General features: G+C 34.7%; 5 protein-coding genes across 13 annotated transcripts; 3 read left to right on the forward strand and 2 right to left on the reverse strand.

Moving 5' to 3' along the window:
• Positions 1–50: 50 nt before the first annotated feature.
• On the reverse strand, positions 51–1,475 carry LOC144479069 (uncharacterized). 2 transcript variants are annotated; one of them, XM_078197571.1, is made up of 2 exons: positions 1,442–1,475; positions 51–608 (listed from the first exon to the last, which is right to left on the reverse strand). In XM_078197571.1, exon 2 carries the CDS (start codon positions 602–604, stop codon positions 383–385), a length of 222 nt encoding a protein of 73 aa, XP_078053697.1. In that variant the 5' UTR covers positions 605–608; positions 1,442–1,475; the 3' UTR covers positions 51–382. The 2 variants fall into 2 exon arrangements, with proteins under 2 accessions (XP_078053697.1, XP_078053698.1); XM_078197572.1 differs by lacking the exon at positions 1,442–1,475 and adding an exon at positions 833–1,178.
• Positions 1,073–4,108, forward strand: Ing3 (inhibitor of growth family, member 3). The gene is made up of 7 exons (XM_078197566.1): positions 1,073–1,089; positions 1,172–1,411; positions 1,849–1,920; positions 2,023–2,385; positions 2,470–2,887; positions 2,980–3,178; positions 3,256–4,108. The coding sequence occupies exons 2-7, from the start codon at positions 1,384–1,386 to the stop codon at positions 3,370–3,372; spliced, it is 1,197 nt and encodes a 398-aa protein (XP_078053692.1). The 5' UTR covers positions 1,073–1,089; positions 1,172–1,383; the 3' UTR covers positions 3,373–4,108.
• Positions 4,109–4,690: 582 nt separating this feature from the next.
• On the forward strand, positions 4,691–6,519 carry LOC144479047 (inactive CLIP domain-containing serine protease A3). The gene is made up of 6 exons (XM_078197527.1): positions 4,691–4,853; positions 5,022–5,110; positions 5,246–5,481; positions 5,558–5,788; positions 5,913–6,114; positions 6,246–6,519. The coding sequence occupies exons 1-6, from the start codon at positions 4,745–4,747 to the stop codon at positions 6,402–6,404; spliced, it is 1,026 nt and encodes a 341-aa protein (XP_078053653.1). The 5' UTR covers positions 4,691–4,744; the 3' UTR covers positions 6,405–6,519.
• Positions 6,520–6,738: 219 nt separating this feature from the next.
• Ohgt (E3 ubiquitin ligase component cereblon) lies at positions 6,739–10,064 on the forward strand. Of its 4 annotated transcripts, none has more exons than XM_078196808.1 (8): positions 6,739–6,907; positions 6,987–7,385; positions 7,458–7,588; positions 7,791–8,120; positions 8,230–8,482; positions 8,573–8,718; positions 8,784–8,980; positions 9,059–10,064. In XM_078196808.1, the coding sequence occupies exons 3-8, from the start codon at positions 7,475–7,477 to the stop codon at positions 9,186–9,188; spliced, it is 1,170 nt and encodes a 389-aa protein (XP_078052934.1). In that variant the 5' UTR covers positions 6,739–6,907; positions 6,987–7,385; positions 7,458–7,474; the 3' UTR covers positions 9,189–10,064. The 4 variants fall into 4 exon arrangements, with proteins under 4 accessions (XP_078052934.1, XP_078052933.1, XP_078052931.1 ...); XM_078196807.1 differs by having other exon boundaries at positions 6,987–7,243; XM_078196805.1 differs by having other exon boundaries at positions 6,987–7,226.
• Positions 10,065–10,371: 307 nt separating this feature from the next.
• Cnot4 (CCR4-NOT transcription complex subunit 4) lies at positions 10,372–19,904 on the reverse strand. Of its 5 annotated transcripts, none has more exons than XM_078196804.1 (16): positions 19,586–19,904; positions 18,006–18,085; positions 17,528–17,821; positions 17,300–17,441; positions 17,070–17,189; positions 16,714–16,979; positions 16,509–16,618; positions 15,722–16,435; positions 14,522–14,710; positions 14,032–14,369; positions 13,563–13,856; positions 13,287–13,470; positions 12,954–13,016; positions 12,612–12,865; positions 12,211–12,358; positions 10,372–12,126 (listed from the first exon to the last, which is right to left on the reverse strand). In XM_078196804.1, exons 3-16 carry the CDS (start codon positions 17,755–17,757, stop codon positions 12,119–12,121), a joined length of 3,060 nt encoding a protein of 1,019 aa, XP_078052930.1. In that variant the 5' UTR covers positions 17,758–17,821; positions 18,006–18,085; positions 19,586–19,904; the 3' UTR covers positions 10,372–12,118. The 5 variants fall into 5 exon arrangements, with proteins under 5 accessions (XP_078052930.1, XP_078052926.1, XP_078052929.1 ...); XM_078196800.1 differs by having other exon boundaries at positions 13,203–13,470; positions 19,586–19,903; XM_078196803.1 differs by lacking the exon at positions 19,586–19,904 and adding an exon at positions 19,438–19,564 and having other exon boundaries at positions 13,203–13,470.
• Positions 19,905–19,909: the final 5 nt, after the last annotated feature.

Raw genomic sequence — 19,909 nt, forward strand, 5'->3', positions numbered from 1 at the left:
AAATCTAGCACGCGCGTGATATCAGCAATAATATTTTTCACGCTCAATCGTTTCGTTTCGTTTTAATTAAATGAACATATCATTTGATTAATCGAGCCACCATGCCGACGTCTCAGGCGTTCCATTGTTAATCGCTGAGGATGTGTCTTAAAACCTTTAACGACTGTCGATGTTCTATTGTTACTACCTCCCTGAACTGTTAAGTGAAACAAAAAAATGCTGCCATGTATATTTTAGTAATATATTACAATAAATACTGTGAAAACCAATCTTAATGAAATTGACTCATTTAATTATACAATAGTTCAACAAACATCGTTCTTTCATTCTCATCTCATTCATAACTGACAAAAATCGTGTTTATTACAATGCACTTAAGAGATTATATATTAGTTCGAGAATGCGAAGGTTGATTCTGTTGCGGCATGTAACCAATGCGTTCTTGGATTTCACTTTGTGGCACTTTATTACCCCATTGGGGAGTATTGAATGCTGATTGTCTCTCGGATTCTTTCTTGGCTTCAAGAGCCTTTCTCCTCATTGCTTCGTACTCGACTAGATCGTCCAGTCGTAAGTCAAGTCTCGTTGGGCTGCGTCGTATCATTTTCCTGTGAAAAAGTCCAAGCAGTTTTTGTTGAAACGCGAAGGAAGCTTACACGGCAATCGGTGTATAAGGGATACATAGATCGCGCTGAAAAAGCCACATAGTCACCAATCCCCAACTCTACATTACTCTTTATATATGTACATACATAACCTTATATGTATACATAGAATGCATATATGTATGTATCATATAAGCGAAGTTAAACGAAATGTAAATTTTACATGCCTCCAATGATCGTAGTAGACGAAAATGTAAATATAAATCACGAATATTAATTTGTGGTCAGTTACTATAGTTAAGAATTAAAACTATTCAACTGTTGATGTGTACATCAAGTGCTCATAATAGCAGAGTTAGAAATTGCAATTTGAAATTATAGTGTATTAATTTTTTGAATGTTTATACGGGGCACCAACTTCGTATAAAGACACCCCTGAGTCTTAGGCTAAGATGGCGGATTACAACGAATAGATAACTGGCCAGTAATAATTCTGAAATAAATAGCACTTCTACGAATTGATTAATTGCTGGGCAACTTATTTTCGGAGAAATGACATTTTTTAGATGATGTTTTCTACGAATCGTTCACAGATTCGCATCGTTTAAAGAACTAGCGTGAAAATGAGGGTACAACAAGGGATTTGGCCGCCGTAAACACGCTTCCGATCGAGTGCTACAATTTTCGTTAATTTTGCTACGGCGGCAAGCACTCGCCTTTAGTAAATTGTAAATAATTGTAAATTAAACACCAGGCAACGAAGTGCCAGCACGAAAGGATGCTTTACTTGGAAGATTATGTCGAAAGTACGTAAAAACGAGGCATGCTTTGCTTACCCAGCTCCTCAAGAAAGTTACTAACCTTCCCGAATATACTCTCTTGAGAAAACATCAAAAACTTCTTTCAATGCGAACGAATTTACAAATATTCTGCTGTTAAATATAATCACTTAAACACTGCGATTCTTTTTACTGTAAAATTGAACGTCCTACAGTATGAGCAATTTCTCATTATACTGTTCTGTGCAAGTTTTAGGTTAGTCGTATATTTTCTGAATGGTCTGTAAGCACCTTTCCTTTTGCTAATACATTTTGGAGTTAAACTTATATTGTAATATGTTTGAGGAAGGGCACAGAAATATTGTAATGATTCTGTCATATAGATCAATGTGTGTTCTTAGTAGATAACTGATTCTTTTGCTTTAACATTGTTTGGTTATGTTGACCTTCTTTTATGCTTCCAGTGATCGAGCACCTACCACAAGAGTTAAGAGACCGGTTTACGGAAATGAGAGAAATGGACTTAGGTGTACAAAGTATGTACCACTTTAAGCAATATAGAAGCTATGTTCTACGTATATTTGTAATAAATGTATGTTATTTATAATCAATTTTAATAATCGCTCCAACTGTTATAGATTCAATGGATAGTTTAGAAAAAAAAGTAAAAACTTTCTTTTCAAACGCAAAGAAAATGAAACCTAGCGAAAAAGAAGCAGAATACGAAGCCATTAGAAGAGAATATTACAAGACATTGGAAGACGCAGATGAGAAGGTGCACTTAGCTAATCAGATGTACGACTTAGTAGATAGATATTTAAGAAGATTAGACCAGGAACTGCACAAATTTAAAATGGAGCTAGAGGCAGATAATAAAGGTATCACGGAAGTATTGGAAAAGAGGTCATTGGAGTTAGATCAACCACCCACAAATAGTAGTCAAAAAGAGAATCGGTATAGTTTCACATCAACCACTAGATCACGAGACAATCATAGTCATTGTAAGTGGTGATGTAACATACGTATGATTTTGTATACAGAGGTAAAACCCATCATGTAACTATGTATACACTTTCCTTCTACAGCTCGGGCAGAAAAAAGAAGAGATTCAAATGCATCCTCAACTTCGATAGAAAAACGTTTAGCTATAGAAAAAATTTCACCGAGTGTTCCTGAGTCGCGACCAGCTTCTACAAATTCAGGACCAATCATTGCCGCTACGAGCGTGCCATCCACTCCTACTTCAATTGCGAATTCTGTAGGTTCTGTAAGTTATAATCTTGGTCACATTGGAGCTGGTGGAAATGCCATAGCAGCTGCAGCATCCCAAGCAATTGCTGCAACACAGCAAATGCAACAGGGCCGACGTACTGCCAGTTTAAAAGCTAGTTATGAAGCTATCAATACTGGTGGTGTACACGCGGCCGAATTCAGTAGAGAATTAGCTGGCGCTGCTCAAACCGCTATCGCAGCTATACAAGAATCAAATAAAAAGCATAAAAAGTATGGTTCTCTCTCACTTAAATATCAATAATATCTTTATTCGATATTTGTTATTCATCTTGTTTACTACATTGTTATTATTATGATCTTAGGAAAGTAACCAACGCGGTTCCAAGTTCGAGTGTAGTTGCTGCGTCTGTTCAGCAGCCAGTATCGCCGCCAGTCATAACTTCAAATACACAAGTAGTGGATTCGGATAATCCAGATTGGACCTACGACCCAAATGAACCAAGATATTGTATATGCAACCAAGTATCTTATGGTGATATGGTCGCATGTGACAACTCGGATGTAAGTTTAATTCTAACTATGTAATAAAGTTTGTATTTATTAGTAAACAATGAATAATTTATGCATTTTTGTTGCAGTGTCCATTCGAATGGTTTCATTATCCATGTGTAGGTATCACTGCACCGCCAAAAGGCAAGTGGTACTGTCCCCAATGTACATCTTCTATGAAGAGACGTGGAGGTCGAAAAAACTGATTATATTCTAATCAGCGCGAGTGTAACGAGAAAAAATTGCTACTACCTCTTAGGCACTATCCGTCAAGTACCAACTTAGTTAGGAAGCTGTTAATTCTGATTTTATATGACTTTTTAAATGTGTTTAAAGTTTAAGTCGTACTCTTATCTGGTCTTGGTCTTGTCTTATATTCGAATTTCTGTTTCTAAAGCAGAAGAGAGCAGTTTTTTTTACTGCATTTTGTAGATAAAAAGAAACGGGAAAAAGGTGAAAAAATGGTGCAAAAGACAGTGAGCTTTGAACAAATTCCGTTTAAAGGTGTTTCGCGTAACGAGTACTGTAAATATTTTTATATTGTTTGCACCATTCTGTACTATGACCACGTTAGATAGTTTCTACGAATTTACATTGGAAGGTAATCTTTTCCTCTGGATACGATACAATCAATTGACTGATACCATGGGCAATGCTCCTCTGTGAATTTTCCAAATTTTTTGTTTATCGTTTACACGACGTCAAGACAACTATCGAACAATCTTCGTGTATATTACGTAATCCTGTTAGTTCAGACATGCTTAGTGTCTCAATGGATTGATGACAGTGCGAGCAATAACGTTTTAAGTGTTCTACGCTTTCAAGAACGAGAAAAAATAAAAGAGGAAAAAAAGCTGATGCAAACAAATCGTGAAAATAATACTTTCAAAACGGAATAATGTAGCATCTCGGTGTATAAATAAAATGATCGATGCAAATTTACTACCCGCCTTTATGTATTCCATATCTTTATATCCTGAAAGTGATAGCCAACATCAGCGCTACTTAATTTTATAATCGTAGCTTCGAATGGTTGTATCGTATATTCAAAACTGCGCCGATTTTATGGTAGACATAATGATAGAAAACAAGAGAAGAATTCTATGTAACTATAATTTGGTTCATAACATAAATACGGAGAGCCAATTGACCTTCTTCGCTTTTGGCCTTGGTACCGTGTAGGTAATTTCATTCTAGCCATTTTATTACAAAAAAGCAGTGTCCTGGCACTGATTTTGTATACGAATGAAGACATAATCATGATCGGAAGTAATTTTCGTCAAATTACCGGGAGTAATATGTTTTACGCCCGTTTCATTGTCACCAAACGTTATTGCTCTATTATCTGTGAAAGGCCATACATTCTTCTCGTTCCAAAAGGATGTACGAGATAATCGGTTATTCTAACAGCTATGACAAAATCGCCGCAGGACTTGTATATAAATAAACGTACGTCTGATCGGCTAGAATTCATTATTTGTGCATCCTAACTCGTCCAATATTCCAAGCTTGAAAATTATTAAATAGTAACCACATTAAAATAATCAAAACACGTTTATCTTTTTTAATTGTTTCACCATGATTAATATGTTGCTTACGTTATGCATTGTCAGCATCTTGCAGGAACAAGTTCTCACACAAAGTGACACTATCATTTTTGATAACAGTTCTCCTGTAAATATGCAAAGTATGTACAGTGCTTAAATTAAAAAAATCTTTAGCCGTGATTTTAAAAAATTTATTTTACACGGGTGTATTAATTAATAATGGGAGCGTAAATTTCGTTACAAAATATTTTGTTTCAATTTCTTGAAAACTCTTGATTTTTAATAAAGCTTTTTATTTTATAATTAAGGTAACAATAATGGCATGATGTGCTCTTGTGTATCAGTGGATAGATGTCCTACTGTGGCTACGGGTATCGACATTCGAATAGTTAATACGGTATGTATATAAAATTATATTTACTTGAAAATAACTCAGTATAATTGATTTTTGATTACTGCAAAAGTACGAAGCAGATATATAATGTAGAGTGTACAAATTTTTATCCAGAAATTATATTTTTTAATTATTTAGGCTTCTAATTGTTCTGGTGGGCAAGTTTATTGCTGCTCATCAACAGATACTGTAAATGATGATACTTGTGGCAACAGAAAAATTCCAGTAGGCCTACATCCTCATGGTCAAGCCAGTTATGGAGCATATCCTTGGCAAGCTGTACTTTTGACTACAAATAATGTTTATGTAGGCTCTGGTGTTTTAATTACACCAAATCATGTACTTACTGTTGCTCATAAAGTAGCATCTTATACGTGAGCATCAATCAATTCATCAGTCAATTCATGCAATTTTTTATCTTAATTAATTTTTACAAAAATTGTTTTATAGAAATGGTGGACTTAAGGTGAGATTGGGAGAATGGGATAGTAAGTCCACAAATGAACCTGATCCATACCAAGAATATATGATCCAAAGAATTGTTATACATACAAATTTTCATTCTGATAATCTTCAGAATGATGTTGCTGTTATAACATTGAGTAGCACAGTGCCTGTTTCTAGGAGCCCTAATATTAATACTGCATGCTTTCCTACAGCAGAACCTGCAGCTGGCACAAGGTAATTATAAATATCTTCATGAAAAATATTAAATGGTATTGATGTTAATACATAATTATTATAAGCTATGATTTTATGATATTCATTAATACTTTAAGTTCAATTGCATTTATGTTTTTATAAGGTGTTGGGTATCAGGCTGGGGAAAAGATGCATTTGGCAAGAACGGTCAATATCAAAGCATAATGAAAGAGGTGGATGTACCCATTGTAACACAATCAACCTGTGAAGTTTCTCTTCGAAGAACTAGACTTGGGCAATATTATAATCTTGATAAAAGCAGCTTTATATGTGCTGGTGGAGAAACTGGAAAAGATGCATGCACGGTAAGAATTATAATTTTGTTTCTTTTATTCTAGACTACCAAAGATTATTTAGCAAAAATATTTAGAAATTTGTTTATTTCAAATTAATTCTAATAGATCATTTTGCAATTAAAATTAATGAATTTTTTTAGGGTGATGGTGGTTCACCATTGGTGTGTCAATCTGGAAATGGGAAATGGCAAGTTGTTGGTATGGTAGCATGGGGAATTGGTTGTGCAACACATAATGTCCCAGGCGTTTATGTGAATGTATATAATTACATTGGGTGGATTACACAACAGATCGCCTAATTATTTAAGAAAAGGAAAATATTGTTTACAATGAAATGCAATTCAGAAGTATTATTTAAAAGTATCATCTATGCATACTCAGCTATTTAATAGTTTACTCTCTGTTTAATGTAATTTCTCGATCGAGTTTAAAATGAATTTTCTCATACTAAACTTATATTATTAAATTATTATTATTTCTTATATTATATTTTATTTATCTATATCATATTTCAATGTATCTAAAATCTGTAATATACAGCATTAAACGTCTTAAAATTCAATATTTTAAATTTCGTTCTTATTTCGACTATCGATATTGTAACTTTCTGGAGTCATATTCACAATGGTATAATTTAGAAAAGGGATCAGAGCAGTGTTGCCGGAAGCAGGAACGTAGGAACAAACAGAATATCGATGATTTTGCATGTATAGTACTAGTAATTCTTATTGATTTATATCAATTTAGTTCTTATACATATAGTAGTTTCATTATATTGAGAAGTACTATGTATCTTCTCTTGGTACGTACAACCTAGAAGTCATCAGAATGAACGAGATATTTCATGACGTCTTGCATGTCGATTGCGTCATTGTTTCTAGTAACACTGGACCAGAGACTAGAGGCCCTGTCATGTAGAAGCTGTAGAGATCCTTTGTGGCGCAGTTCACGATAGTTTGTAAACAGAAGGTTTACATATTGTGTTCAACTTCCAACAAAAAACCTTCTAATTGTTTACAACTTTTTACGAAGTTCTAAGAATCCAGTGGCTGCATAAACCACAATGGAGTCTGAAGCAGAAAGTGATAGCGCTTTAAATGATCTATCTTCTGATTCTTTATGTATGTTAGACAATTAGGTTATGTATTATGCTTTCACATATTGTTAATATTTCTACGAATATTAAAATATCAGTCTAAGTGCAAATTTATGTTGTATTCTTAATGTCTACCTATCTTTCGTATGCAACGTATTCGATACGAAATTGACATTGTGATATTGTACGAACATTTTTTATACGAATATTTTATTTTTAATTGAAACAAAACCTAAAATATACAACACTTATGTAGCAAGATCTGTGGCTGACATGGAGAGTTTAGTGAGCGAAAGTAATCTAGTTCAAGAGTCGCAGTCGGAAGGAGAATCCGAAGATGAACCGCTGGAACGTACTTTTGACTTATCATTGCCAGCCACACATTCCGTATGTTTCTAAACTTTTATTTCTTAATACGATTGAATTTTGGTAACTCGAATGTCAAAGGAAGTGCTGAGATCTTTATAGCTAAATAAAAATTTTTGTCTTGTAATGGTGTTTGAGTTACAATGGTCCAACTGTATTTATTTATACAAATTAGAATATATTCTTAAGTTGTACTTTTTATAATGTATAAATTTGTTATTAGTATTTTGGAGTAAACCTGGAAGAGCTGAGGGGAAGAACAATATTCGATGAAGAAATTTTTGTCAGACTACCAATACTAAAACAGAAATCTGTTATGTTATTTCCGGGACAAACGTTACCAATGAAAGTTCGTACACACGCTATTGACATGTTATCTTGCCTTCAAAGCAATCGCACCATAGGTGTCGTGTGCTTTGGATATAACAATGTGGTTGCACCTATAGGTGTAACAGCAGAAATTTATGAATGCATGTCTTTGGGCCCTGAAGCAGAATATAATTTGAAAGCAATGGGCAGACAACGGTTCGAAATTTTACAACTCATTATACAGGTCAATTTAGCTACATTCTATATTCTCTTTATACTAAATTATTACTCATTTTTATTATTACAAGTATTTGAAATTTTTAATAATACTCTGTGTTTACAAACATACATAGGGATATGACCGTTTATCAGCAAACGTTAAAATTTTGCCTGAAATAACACTTGGACCACCATTTCTTGATGAACGATTGCAATCATTAGATCGTTATCGGATGAAATCGACTACTGAAGAAGATTTTAAAAAGCAAGAGAGGATAGAAAATCGAGACGCAGTAGTAACTCATTGGCCTGGCTGGGTATACAGACAGTATGATCCATTAAGACTATCGTTACGAGTACGGAAACACCTCCAATTAATTCGCCATAGTAAGCATATTTGATACTGCTCTTAAAACATTTGAACAAACTCTCTCAGCTTTCAGCTAATTATAAATTTTTTACTTCAAATAATTTCAGTGGACGCTAATGTACCAGAAGATCCCACAAATTTATCATTTTGGGTTGCCCAAAATTTATTATTAGATGATAATGAAAGAAATGTATTGTTACGCTATGACTGCGCAATTTCTAGGTTACAAATGGAAATTAAACATTTAGTTAATGTACGTATGCATTGGTTGTTATATAAATGTATAGGATTTTTTTAAATGTAGTTATTGCTCTATAGGATAAAATATTCGTTTGTAATCATTGCGAAGCTAAACTTGCAAAACGGTCGCATATGTTAACAATGAGTATAGAAGGTCCATTTGGGATTTATTGCAATAGCAGTGGTATCATACATGATATTGTGACTTTGCATCATGCCCAAGGTTTAGTGCTAAATCGCAGTTCATTCTCGACTGAATATTCATGGTTTCCAGGGTAAAACTTATTTCCAATATTATTAATTTTATACTTTCGGAAATAACATGCACAATATATCAATTTGAATTTTTATAGATACGGATGGACAATAGCTATGTGTAGAAACTGTAAGAGTCACATAGGTTGGAGATTCACAGCAGTTGAACCCAATTTGAAACCGAAGGCGTTTTGGGGTTTATCACGTACAAACATAAAAGATATGTAAAGAAACTGAACAAACAAAATGTTTAAATATTTGGTATTATAAACCAGAAGTTATATATCCAAATTCTTATGACTCGATTGAAGAATCCTGTATACAGGGTGGGGCAATGACTATTGCCACCTCAAATATCTTCGAAACTATAAGTTTCACAGAAATATTTGCTGAAACAATAGATTTTTTAGATAATAGTTTTTTTGCAGGTGGAGGTACTTCGGACATTTGAAGGTCACCATCATTTTTTAAATGAATCGGTCTGTTTTTGCTTCCGTATCATGATAGAAGATCTTAAAACGAGTTCAACGACCTATTACACAAGGTCATGTGTTTGAAATGATGACCATCATTATCAATGCAACATTGGATTCTTTTTACGATTGATTGACTTCTAAGTCTTACAGCGTCAGAACTTATTGACGCACAGGCTGCAATAATTTTTTTTTTTCAATAACCTTGTGTAATAGGTCGTTGAACTCGTTTTAAGATCCTCTATCATGATACGGAAGCAAAAACAGTCCGAGCCATTTAAAAAAATTAAGGTGACCTTCAAATGTCCGAGGTACCTGTGCAATTTTGTTTCAGCAAATATTTCTGTGAAACTTATAGTTTCGAAGATATTTGAGGTAGTAATAGTTATTGCCCCACCCTGTATATTTTTAAAGTATTTCTAACAGTATATTGTTAAGTGGAATTATTTGTGCTATCTAGCTACTTTAGACGTTTCAATAAAATAAGCTTGTTTAACAATGAAGAAGAATGCAATGTAAGAAATTTTTAATTTCTAAACGACTGAATTTTTAATATGTATGAATATAACATTTAGTTTTAAAGATTACTGTAAAACAGAATTGTTATAATATAAAGTATTACTAATTCCTATGAAGTTTCACCCTAGTAAATACTTTTTCTGTTCTGGAAGAAAGTTATAATTTGCCCATTCAATGCTCCAGACAACCTCTCCCTGGATTTTTCAATTGCATCCGCAAAAATCGTATAATACGCATGTATAAATCATGAAGATAAATAACTTTACTACACTCTAGTAATCAAAGAATTGTCTAAAGAAAAAATATTAAGTATTAAAAATGTGAAAATATATTATCTCAAATTGTGGAAAGGAGTGGTAAACTCGACAGGTGCACTAGGACATAGGATTGATTAATTAAAATACATTTTTTCATTCATTTCTTGCGCATGTCGTATATTTCTCGATTACCTTAACTCAGTTAAATTTGTTATAATTATATCTTTATTATCTCAATCATTCTCTTCGCATATGTATCGTGTTTCCTTAGTCGTGTTGAAACAGCAGATATGTTTAACATTCTGCCACATGAGTTTTATTAATTCGACGTTAACGCTTCGTATTATAGTACTATCAGACATAATTCGTTTTATATATATATGTATATATATATACATACATACATACGTACATACATATATGTATATATACGTATCTGTATCGTAATTGTTTTGTGTATGCATTCGAGATTCGGTTGCGTTGACTGTTTCCGTGTTAACCATCTCGACAGTTGCTCGTAGTTTTCTGAATCACGTGGTGATTAAATACCATCGTCAATTTTTATTTGAAGTTTTCGTACTTTTCCTGTAGCAATTCTACGTTTCCTTACCAGATTGTATCATGTTTTCCTCTAATTATAAAAATGCGACGAAATATATACTATAAATTATGCACTTGTCCGGCATGAATTTAATGTATGTTACTGAACTCGAAACTAATGAATCCTAGCTGTAGATTTTCTTACACTTTGTTCCTTCCAAATATCATTATAATAGAGTCCATTCTCTATAAGTCTTTCGCCTTAGAGTTAAAGCGAACACAAGAAGCTGCAAAAAATTTGTTAAACACAACATGTTATGTTGATGTGTAACAAAATTCATTCTGAAGATAATTTAATGTAAAACTCGTCAAGATCGAAGAATTACAAATTCAGATGAGACAACCATCCTAGAAAAAAGCAACAGGTTACTTCTTCCTTAAATTTTTACATTTCATTTTCATTTATTAGCATGTGTCTATCTGCGCATTTTCACAATAATAATACATACTTATAATATATATATATATATATAACAGAAACCCTTTGCCTAGAAAGAGACAAATAGATGGTGTTCTGTTAAAAAATTTGTTCTAACGTCGCCGTTATATAAGCATTTTGTAGTATAAATGTAATACGTCGCTATAGTTTAAATAAAAAGACGTGTTCAATGTCAATCGTTTTCTCTTGTTAACACCATCTCAGATATTAGATATAATTTTTTTTAAATAAAAACTTTAAAATGTCTTCAAGAGGAAAGTCGGTTCTGAATGGTGGTGTCCTGTGCACTTTTTGTCTTGTGATTATCTGTTTTGAAAATGTTATTTACACAAATAAACATATTCCGTTTCCCACTCGAATAAATTTACTGGAGTCTGAATGACATATATATATATATATGTATATATTTGTTTCATAATTATATCATTGTAAGTATCTCTGTTTAAGTGTTAATTAATAAATCATGATCATTTGTCTTTAATTTGACACCTGTGTAGCTTGGTCTACGGTAAAACGTAATCAGTTATAATTAATAATAAGACTGCCAGACTTGTAGATAGTTCGAATTTACTAGAAGGTTAAATATGAGAATATCATCGAGAACGTACATAAGAATATATTCGTCGCATATACTCGAAAGTATCGATTAAATTGTTATTCCAGTATCCTTCAATACTTTGTTCAACGATAAATCTCATCCAGTGAGAACAAATAAAGCATTAAAATCAAGTTATATTTGAAAGATATAGACACGGGTCAGGAAAACGTACGGAACTGTCGGGTATTTTTTGTATTACTGCTGACTTTCATCTCGTCTCGTATGGATGTTTTTTTATCATACAGTTGTACATTTCGCGTACTCGTATTTATCTATAGATCTGCAATACAGATGTTTCGTATACTTTATTGCTGCCTGTAAAAGGAATTACGTAGAAACATTTAGTTCGACTTAAGGAACTCACTTTCGATTTCCGATCCTGCAGAGATTAGTTTGGTGTGCGGCTGTGCAGTTGTGCTTGATTGATTACTCAGTTGTCCCGCAGTCGCTGGTGTAGCAAAACCAGGAGGCGGTTGCATTGCCCAATGTTGAGTTGGTGCGTTCTGTTGTTCCTAACGAATAGTAAATAGAAATATTTTGAAATATATTTCAGAAGAATATAAATGATCTAATCGAAACCATTTATTTTGGTTCTAAGTATTAACTACTGTAGTATATCAAAATTTAATAAATACGATTAGCTAACTTTAATTGAAAAAGGTCTTATTTATAGCTCAACCCGCTATGATCACAGTATTTCTGGTTATGTCGACTATTACAAAATATCTTATGCATTGAAGTAGTCAGCATAAATATGTTTAATACCTGTTGCGCATTATGTGAAACAGTATGTGTAGGATGAACATGTGGAAACTGCCATGTACTCGTGGTTTGGAATGGAAGAGGCCTAGAAGAACTAACAATAGCTGGATCAATCGAAGTCCAGTCTGCAATAGGTCCGAAGTTGTTCCACCCTCCTTTTTGATGTAATGCTTGATGATGAAATTGTTGTTGTTGATTATTAATATCACACCAGTCCTTAAGCGTATATACTGCATCACCCGCGCATTTACTAATGCCTGCACAAAAAATTAACAAGTGTGAAATGTTATACACGATACTGTAATAATAAATGCGAAATCTGATATTAATATTATTAAAAATCACCTTGTGAATTCAGAAGGGGGTTTCCGTTTGGAAGATACGCGTTTTGCTGCGGCGGTTGTGCTCCTGTAAACAGCATACTAGACGAATGACTCATGCATAATATTATAATAAATCCTGACAAAGTCACAAGAATTCAATTTGCTTTTATACTTGGATAACACTGTTGCTCGCCACAAGTATACATATTTAATCATTACCAAAAATTTAACAAAATTCACAAATTATTTACGGGACCGGGAAAATACTAACCCGAAAGAGCACCATTCGTGGGAGCTGGTCGCGGTATACCAAGACCAAAAGAATTCATGTGATTTGGTGTAGAACCAGGGAAACCTGGTGGTGGATGACGACTACGTTGTCCCAAACTAGCTGCAGTCACGTTGCTTTGAGCAGGACTCTGTGTACCACTTTGTAATAAATTTTGCGGAAGACGAGACAGTAGGGAATGCGACTGTTGGAGAACCTGTAGATTTTGTAAGTGCTGGGCCTGCTGTTGTAGATGTGCTATATGAGCAACCTAGATTAAGAAGGAAAGACACCGTTGCATGATACTGTCTTTGGGAGGTAGCATTCTCTGATCTGTATTTCTGAAGATTTATATATTTCTACCTGTGGATAGTGCTGTTGACCAAGATTCGCAATATTTTGTTGGTGTTGTACCCTATTCTGCTCTTCTCGTTCTCTCTGCTGTTGTTGTTGCTGTTGAAACAACCTCTGCTGTTGCAATTGCATTTCGTTTTCCATAAGTTCGGCTAAAGCTTTTTGTGTTTCGTGGAAAGGATCAAAGCCTAGATCATCATCAGCTTTTATATCTGACCCAGATTCTTTGTGATTTCGAACTTCTTCCAAAGTAGCATGACCGTTTTGCTTTATATATTCACAATTCTCTTGATTTTGTTGCGCCTTAGAAAATCATATTTACCACTGTTACTGATTGCATTCAATAATTTAAAATCTATCAAACTGTCATTACTTTTATTGGCAAATATTTTTTTGATTATCTAAATTGAATTTTAGGTAGAATTATCTTTTTTTTTTTAACAAAAAAGCATATATGATTAGTCAAATGATTACTCACCTGCATAGCAAGCCTCTGTTGTAAAGAATTTTGTTGAAAATCAGCCATAAATTTGGATGCAGGAGAATTAACAAGCAAATTCGAGGTAAAACTAGCAGAAGGTTCTGAGATTGTGGTATATTGCAAATTGGAGTAAACTTCTTCGTCTACGAAACCATCAGAATTGAAAGTGACTCCTGGTGAGCTAGAAGGACTTGATTTTTGTACAACATGATTTGTTCGTGATGTCTCAGGTGGGAAACCAAAAGCTGCTTGCCAATCCTCGCTGGACTGAACCATTGGCAACGAGTCGGGAATAGAAGTTAAACCTGTGCTTGACCAACTCAGGTTTGGGTTTGCTGCATGTCCAAGAAAAATTGAATTGTAACAGTCTACTCTAGCTTCCGTGTCAAATACAACAAAACATACGAAAACAGACAATATCAGATGAGAAACCAAAAAGAATATGTGCACAGAAACAACACTAGAAGAAACTACATTATGTACATGCCTGTTAAAGAAGTAGGTGGCACTGAGGTGGTGGTAGAGATTTTCTGGAAAGTGTTTGAACTGAAGAAGCTGTTATTGTCCGCCTGAAAGATTGACCGATGACTGAGTTGCATTTGAGACCCATTATGTAATCCTGGTGGTGGCTGTGGATTGGCACCTTGTGATGAATTTGTGCTAGCCGGAGAGGAACCTAAAGATGATAGGTAGATATCTCTACACTACGAGACGCGATCAAATCATTTTGATACTTTTTCAATGCCAGAATAAACAGCTTCTAACACTATTCCTCTCTGCCACCATTTAATGAATCTTAATAATGTACGAAAGTGAGTGTCTGGAAAATGTAACTTTAATTTTCATATACATCTATGAGTAAAGTAAAGTTACGAACATCTGTTCTATAATAAGATAGAGAAAAGTGGATCATTTTCCAGCCACATCATTCACATGTATGCCAAACAATACAATTTACATGAAGGATAAAGTCAAGTGTGTACAAAAACACAAAAAACAGTTACTATGTATTTTTTTCCACAGAATCCTCTTTATTTTGGCATATATATCTATAACTATGTAAATTCTATTCTACAGTTATGAAACGCAGCTAGACATAATTTGCGTGTCACTGATATATTAATATACAATACTTGCAAGTTATTGTTTTATGTGTTCGAAGTATATACAACATACAATGTCATAAGAGATAAACACACATTTAGAATGACTCATGAACCATTATACATAATTCTGTATGACATTAACTAAAATGATTGAGATATTATAGGTAATATGTAATGCCTCTCATGAATTTGTCATTAAAGTCAATAGCCTATATCTTTTGTATATATATTTCTCGAAAGTACATTCAAAATGTTGTTGAACTTTAAATGTGACTCAATAGATATATATAAATGTATACATATAAGTATGTAAATATTTATATGCGCCAACAAAAAAAGAAAGGAAAATATTTGTAACAAAAATCGGGAGTTTGGACTTAATTTTTTAAATCTCCAAACTGAAAACTAAAATTATTATTGAATAATAAGTTTTGCGTAATATACTCTCTCGTATACATTTTTCACAATGCAATACAAAAAAATGTATTTTTGAACTTTATTGAATTCAATCTGATTTTATATTTATTTTAGAACAAAAAAGTCAATACATATAGAAATGATCACCAATATAAGGAACTCACCCAAAATAGCAGCACCATTGTTCTCCTCACTTGATTCTGTTAAATGTTCCACTTGTTGAATCACATTCGAATCTTCTGTACTTGAAATTGTACTAGCTGGTGTGCTACCTTCACGTTGTTGATCTGTTTCACTATCTGAATGCCGACGTTCTCCATTTTGCACTACTCCATTTACTTTAAGTTCCTGAGACGTTTGTTGTTGTTGTTGTTGCACAAATTTCGATCCTTTATTATTTTGTTGTGGCTGCTGTTGTTGATGCATAGGGGGTGGTTGATGCTGTTGTTGCGACGGTGGTTGTGGCTGTTGCTGCTGCTGCTCCGATTTACACTTATTACCCAATTTTTGTATTACATCACTATTTGTTTCAGATGAAAAGTTTCTAATATCCTTCTGTCCATTAATTTGTGGCGGTACATTATTTTGCACACTGATAGAGCTGGATTCGGATCGTGAAGTTGTCCTTGTACAATGTTTTTCTTTATTTTGACAATTTTTATGTTTGTTACGCGCTGCCTGTGCCTTACTTTCACTATTACTTTTCCCTCTCCGCAAATTCATACTTTCGCCTTTGTTATTATTGTTTTGTTGATGCGTGGACCCACCAGATAATACGTGACTCTGCTGATTTGTTGTACTACTTCCATTCGTTATGTTGTTCAGTTGTGATGCTACTTGTGACGGTGGTGATAATTCTTTACAATTTGTTTGTGTACCTGTATATACATACAGAATATGTGAGTAACTATAATTACTTTAAAATTTGATTTTCACGAAAGGGAAACTTACTATTTATTTGTCCAGTCTGTAACGATGGCCAAGCTTCTTTTGCTTGAGGATTTGAAGTACCATTTTCTCGAACAATGTTACTAGTTACGGACGGCGAGGGTGTTGGTTTCCTATGCAGTGTAAAAAGTATATTCCATTTTCATTAGTTGCACGTTATCTTTTACATTAAATTTAATTTATTAGTTGTATGTACAAAGAGTTTTACCGTTGAGCAGACGCATGCGATGCGTTTAACGATTGCACAAGCTTCCGCTCATACTCCTGGTGTTTGCCTTGATGCATCTCCTCTTTTGTAAACGATGCTTCCTGGTCCCCAAGATCATGCAAATACATACAATCCTGTTTCGGACAAGGCTGGTTACGCATAAAATGTGAACAATATTTTGTTGTTCCTAATGACGTTTTTATTGTTCGTCCATCCATAATAACATTATTCACAGCCTCTATAGCACGTAGTGCATCTTCTTGACGCTAGTAATACAAGATATTTTGAAAACATGCAATATATATAACTACTTAACAACCACAAGAATTATTAGTAGAATACAATTAATAACTTACTTGATAAGTAACGTAAGCTGAAGCACTAGGGCTTTGAGACCCTGCATAGGAAGTGCTTTGATTTATTACAACTTTATGAATTTTGCCAAATTTTCCAAAATATTCATGTCGTTTTAATACCTGGAAGATAAAATACACTTAATTAATATAAACTCTTATCGACCCGAATTTCACTTGTAATATTATAGTAGTTGCAAAAATACAACACTTCATTTTACATTCATACTTACATCAGCATCAGCAAGTCGCAATGGTAATCCTACTACAAATACTAGATTTTTTTGTACTACTCTCACATTAGCTAGATGTTTACGGTTTTCTGTTACTCTCTGCTTTCGTTGCTGATCTTTCAACCTTTTCGCTGCTTTTAATCTGATAAACAAAACACGTACAAATTATTTTGGTGTTCATTCTTCTGTAATTAACAATTCCCAGTACCAATTATTAACAAAGACAACCTTGCTATTTCTTCCATACTGAGAGGTTTAAAATCGGCAGGATTTTCAGAATAGGCCTTCCGACAAGCAGGACATAAGCCATTTTCGTCAGTTCGAATTCTGTGCCAACAAAATCTACATATTTGATAACCACAGGTGCATGGAAAAAAATTCAAATCATCCACTTCCAATGGCTCCATACACAATGGACACTCCACAGCATCTTCTCCACTTTGATTCAATACTGACATTTTTGTTTCTATCGTTTGTATCACACAATATGGTAAGTTACCAGGATTTCCCTATTTGTAAATCCTGCACACATACAAAAAGCACATAACCATCTGCTGCCAAAATATTTAGATATAGTTGCTATTTCAAAGAATATAGGCAAACACATATGAACAATGGCAATAACATGAAACATATGTTTTAACACATAAGCAAAATTTTTAAGTCCATTACTGATACAAATACTCAATATGTATAATATACTTACGTGCACAGTTTGTACAATGCTTTGATACTATGTAATTGACAGTACTTGTAACTTCTTACACACTAGTATCCTTGCACAACCTAAAATAAATTAATAAAACATTACAATGTTATAGATCAGGAATGTTATGACTCAGATACATCTACCAGTGCTAACGGTTATATTCGGGCAAAATTCCTCGTAAATCCGTGAGAGAGTTTGTAATCTATCCCGTCGGGCTTGTTAAACGTTTCACCGTTCGATCACAAACTGATTCACGTTATTCGTAACCGTGAGTATTGTTCAAGTTATTTTTGAATTAGCGCGTACGAAAAAAAAACGTGCAAAATTACTGGTCGTGCCCTTCTCGCTGAATACAAGGAATACGAAACGGTGAACCGTTTGTAATTAGAATAGACGAACAGTTGGAAAGTAAGGTCTGTTTGACAGGAGCTGTCAAACGAGGCAGTAAACGAACAAAGGACGCTCCAGATTTCAGCCGATTAGAATGATAGCGTACGCATTACGATGGACGTACAAATGACAAGTTTATCCGCTCAAGCTTGGGATCCGACGACGAAAAACTTGCGGTAGGGCCACCGTCTGTACTCTCCCACTCACTTTCTCGCTCTCTCTCTCTCTCTTTCTCTTACTCACTCCTGCGACGAGACACGAACTATACGAGAGGGCGACGATCGGACGAAACAGCTGTTGGTGGCGTCGAGAGAAGCGAAGAAACGTCAGAGAGCGAGTGAGAGGTACTACGCCATAGCACGAACCTACGTGAAAATCCGCGAAAAGGTCCCGTGGTGGGGCATGACACGTAAATTCCCCCGAGCTTCGAATGCAACTATCCGCATACGCAAGGACGATGGTCTCGTCGTTTCGTGATACGATTTTGAAGGGGGGAAAATGCTAGCAGCAAGCGAGAGAATGAGAAATGGAAGTAATGAAAGGAGTGGCGGAGGGCGAGAGGGGGAAAGAGAAAAAGAGGGAAGGAGAAAGAGCAAGATGGTGGGTGGCAAGATGGGGGAAGACTAGATATGAGTACGAGAGAGAGCGAGAAAAGAAGGACGGAAAGGGGAAAGAGTGAGGGAGAGAGAGAGAAGCACAGAAAAAGGAAAACAGAACAACGATGCCATCATTAATTTTATCCCTTTTTAGTCAATGGTCGTTGTCTTGATCTTGCGCATGAAGCGTAAGAGAAAAGGAGGCTCTCACCAATCTCGCGTATCTTCTACGTACTTGTTTGAGATGAACGATAATGCTGTTTCGAGCGCAAACAACTATGATCCCCAACAAATCCACAAGTTCCCTTAAGCATACAGTTTATGGAAAAGTAAACCACGATAGTCCGAGCAACATGGTATAGTTCACCACGAACGTCACAAAGGATTGAATGATTTGTCGCCAGAGGGGTTGCTAAATACCCTGGGCTGGTTACAGGGTATACCTGGCTGAGTTTAACCTTAACTCCGTTCGATAGAGGAAACTTTTCGACAACTACCGTGCTTCGTCAATCGCGTGCCACCACTCTCGACGATTCTAACATTACATACGCGTGTTCGTCGACTCAAATTCCTTGGACCTTGTTTACTTACGTTACAACTTTTCCACTAACAAATCTCTTTTCTGTACTGGGAAATTTTTGTAGTCTTCAAGATCTGGTCGCATGCGCACCACGACTGCGCAGAAGCGGACGTTACATACACTGGTATTTAAAGAGAGGTGCACTCGCGAAGAATTCTGAAAGCGCATGTCAAACGGAGCTTCGATTTTGTTACTGCACGTGTTAAAGTGTTTCTATTCTATCTTCTTCGGTCATTTTCATTTATTTGTGCTCGCGTACCGCTTTACGTAGACACTAATGGAACTTTTTGCTACAATGGGATAGGTTATACAATGAATTTCTTTGGCCGAAGTTT

This window comes from Augochlora pura, chromosome 3 (genome assembly GCF_028453695.1).
Source record: "Augochlora pura isolate Apur16 chromosome 3, APUR_v2.2.1, whole genome shotgun sequence".
Classification (NCBI taxonomy): Eukaryota; Metazoa; Arthropoda; class Insecta; order Hymenoptera; family Halictidae; genus Augochlora; species Augochlora pura.

Bases quoted from the DNA above. Each gene is read 5' to 3' on its own strand.
- Ohgt (XM_078196805.1), top strand. From the start codon at position 7,169: ATGGAGTCTGAAGCAGAAAGTGATAGCGCTTTAAATGATCTATCTTCT. The intron at 7,227-7,457 runs GTATGTTAGACA...ACACTTATGTAG, and splicing joins TCTATCTTCTGATTCTTTAT to CAAGATCTGTGGCTGACATG. The intron at 8,121-8,229 runs GTCAATTTAGCT...AAACATACATAG, and splicing joins TTTTACAACTCATTATACAG to GGATATGACCGTTTATCAGC.
- LOC144479047 (XM_078197527.1), top strand. From the start codon at position 4,745: ATGATTAATATGTTGCTTACGTTATGCATTGTCAGCATCTTGCAGGAA. The intron at 5,111-5,245 runs GTATGTATATAA...TTAATTATTTAG, and splicing joins ACATTCGAATAGTTAATACG to GCTTCTAATTGTTCTGGTGG. The intron at 6,115-6,245 runs GTAAGAATTATA...GAATTTTTTTAG, and splicing joins CTGGAAAAGATGCATGCACG to GGTGATGGTGGTTCACCATT.
- LOC144479069 (XM_078197571.1), bottom strand. From the start codon at position 604: ATGATACGACGCAGCCCAACGAGACTTGACTTACGACTGGACGATCTA.
- Ing3 (XM_078197566.1), top strand. From the start codon at position 1,384: ATGCTTTACTTGGAAGATTATGTCGAAA. The intron at 1,921-2,022 runs GTATGTACCACT...CAACTGTTATAG, and splicing joins AATGGACTTAGGTGTACAAA to ATTCAATGGATAGTTTAGAA. The intron at 2,888-2,979 runs GTATGGTTCTCT...TTATGATCTTAG, and splicing joins TCAAATAAAAAGCATAAAAA to GAAAGTAACCAACGCGGTTC.
- Cnot4 (XM_078196800.1), bottom strand. From the start codon at position 17,757: ATGTCAGTATTGAATCAAAGTGGAGAAGATGCTGTGGAGTGTCCATTG. The intron at 17,190-17,299 runs GTAAGTATGAAT...TTTATCTTCCAG, and splicing joins TGCGACTTGCTGATGCTGAT to GTATTAAAACGACATGAATA. The intron at 13,471-13,562 runs GTAGAAATATAT...TTCTTAATCTAG, and splicing joins GTCAACAGCACTATCCACAG to GTTGCTCATATAGCACATCT.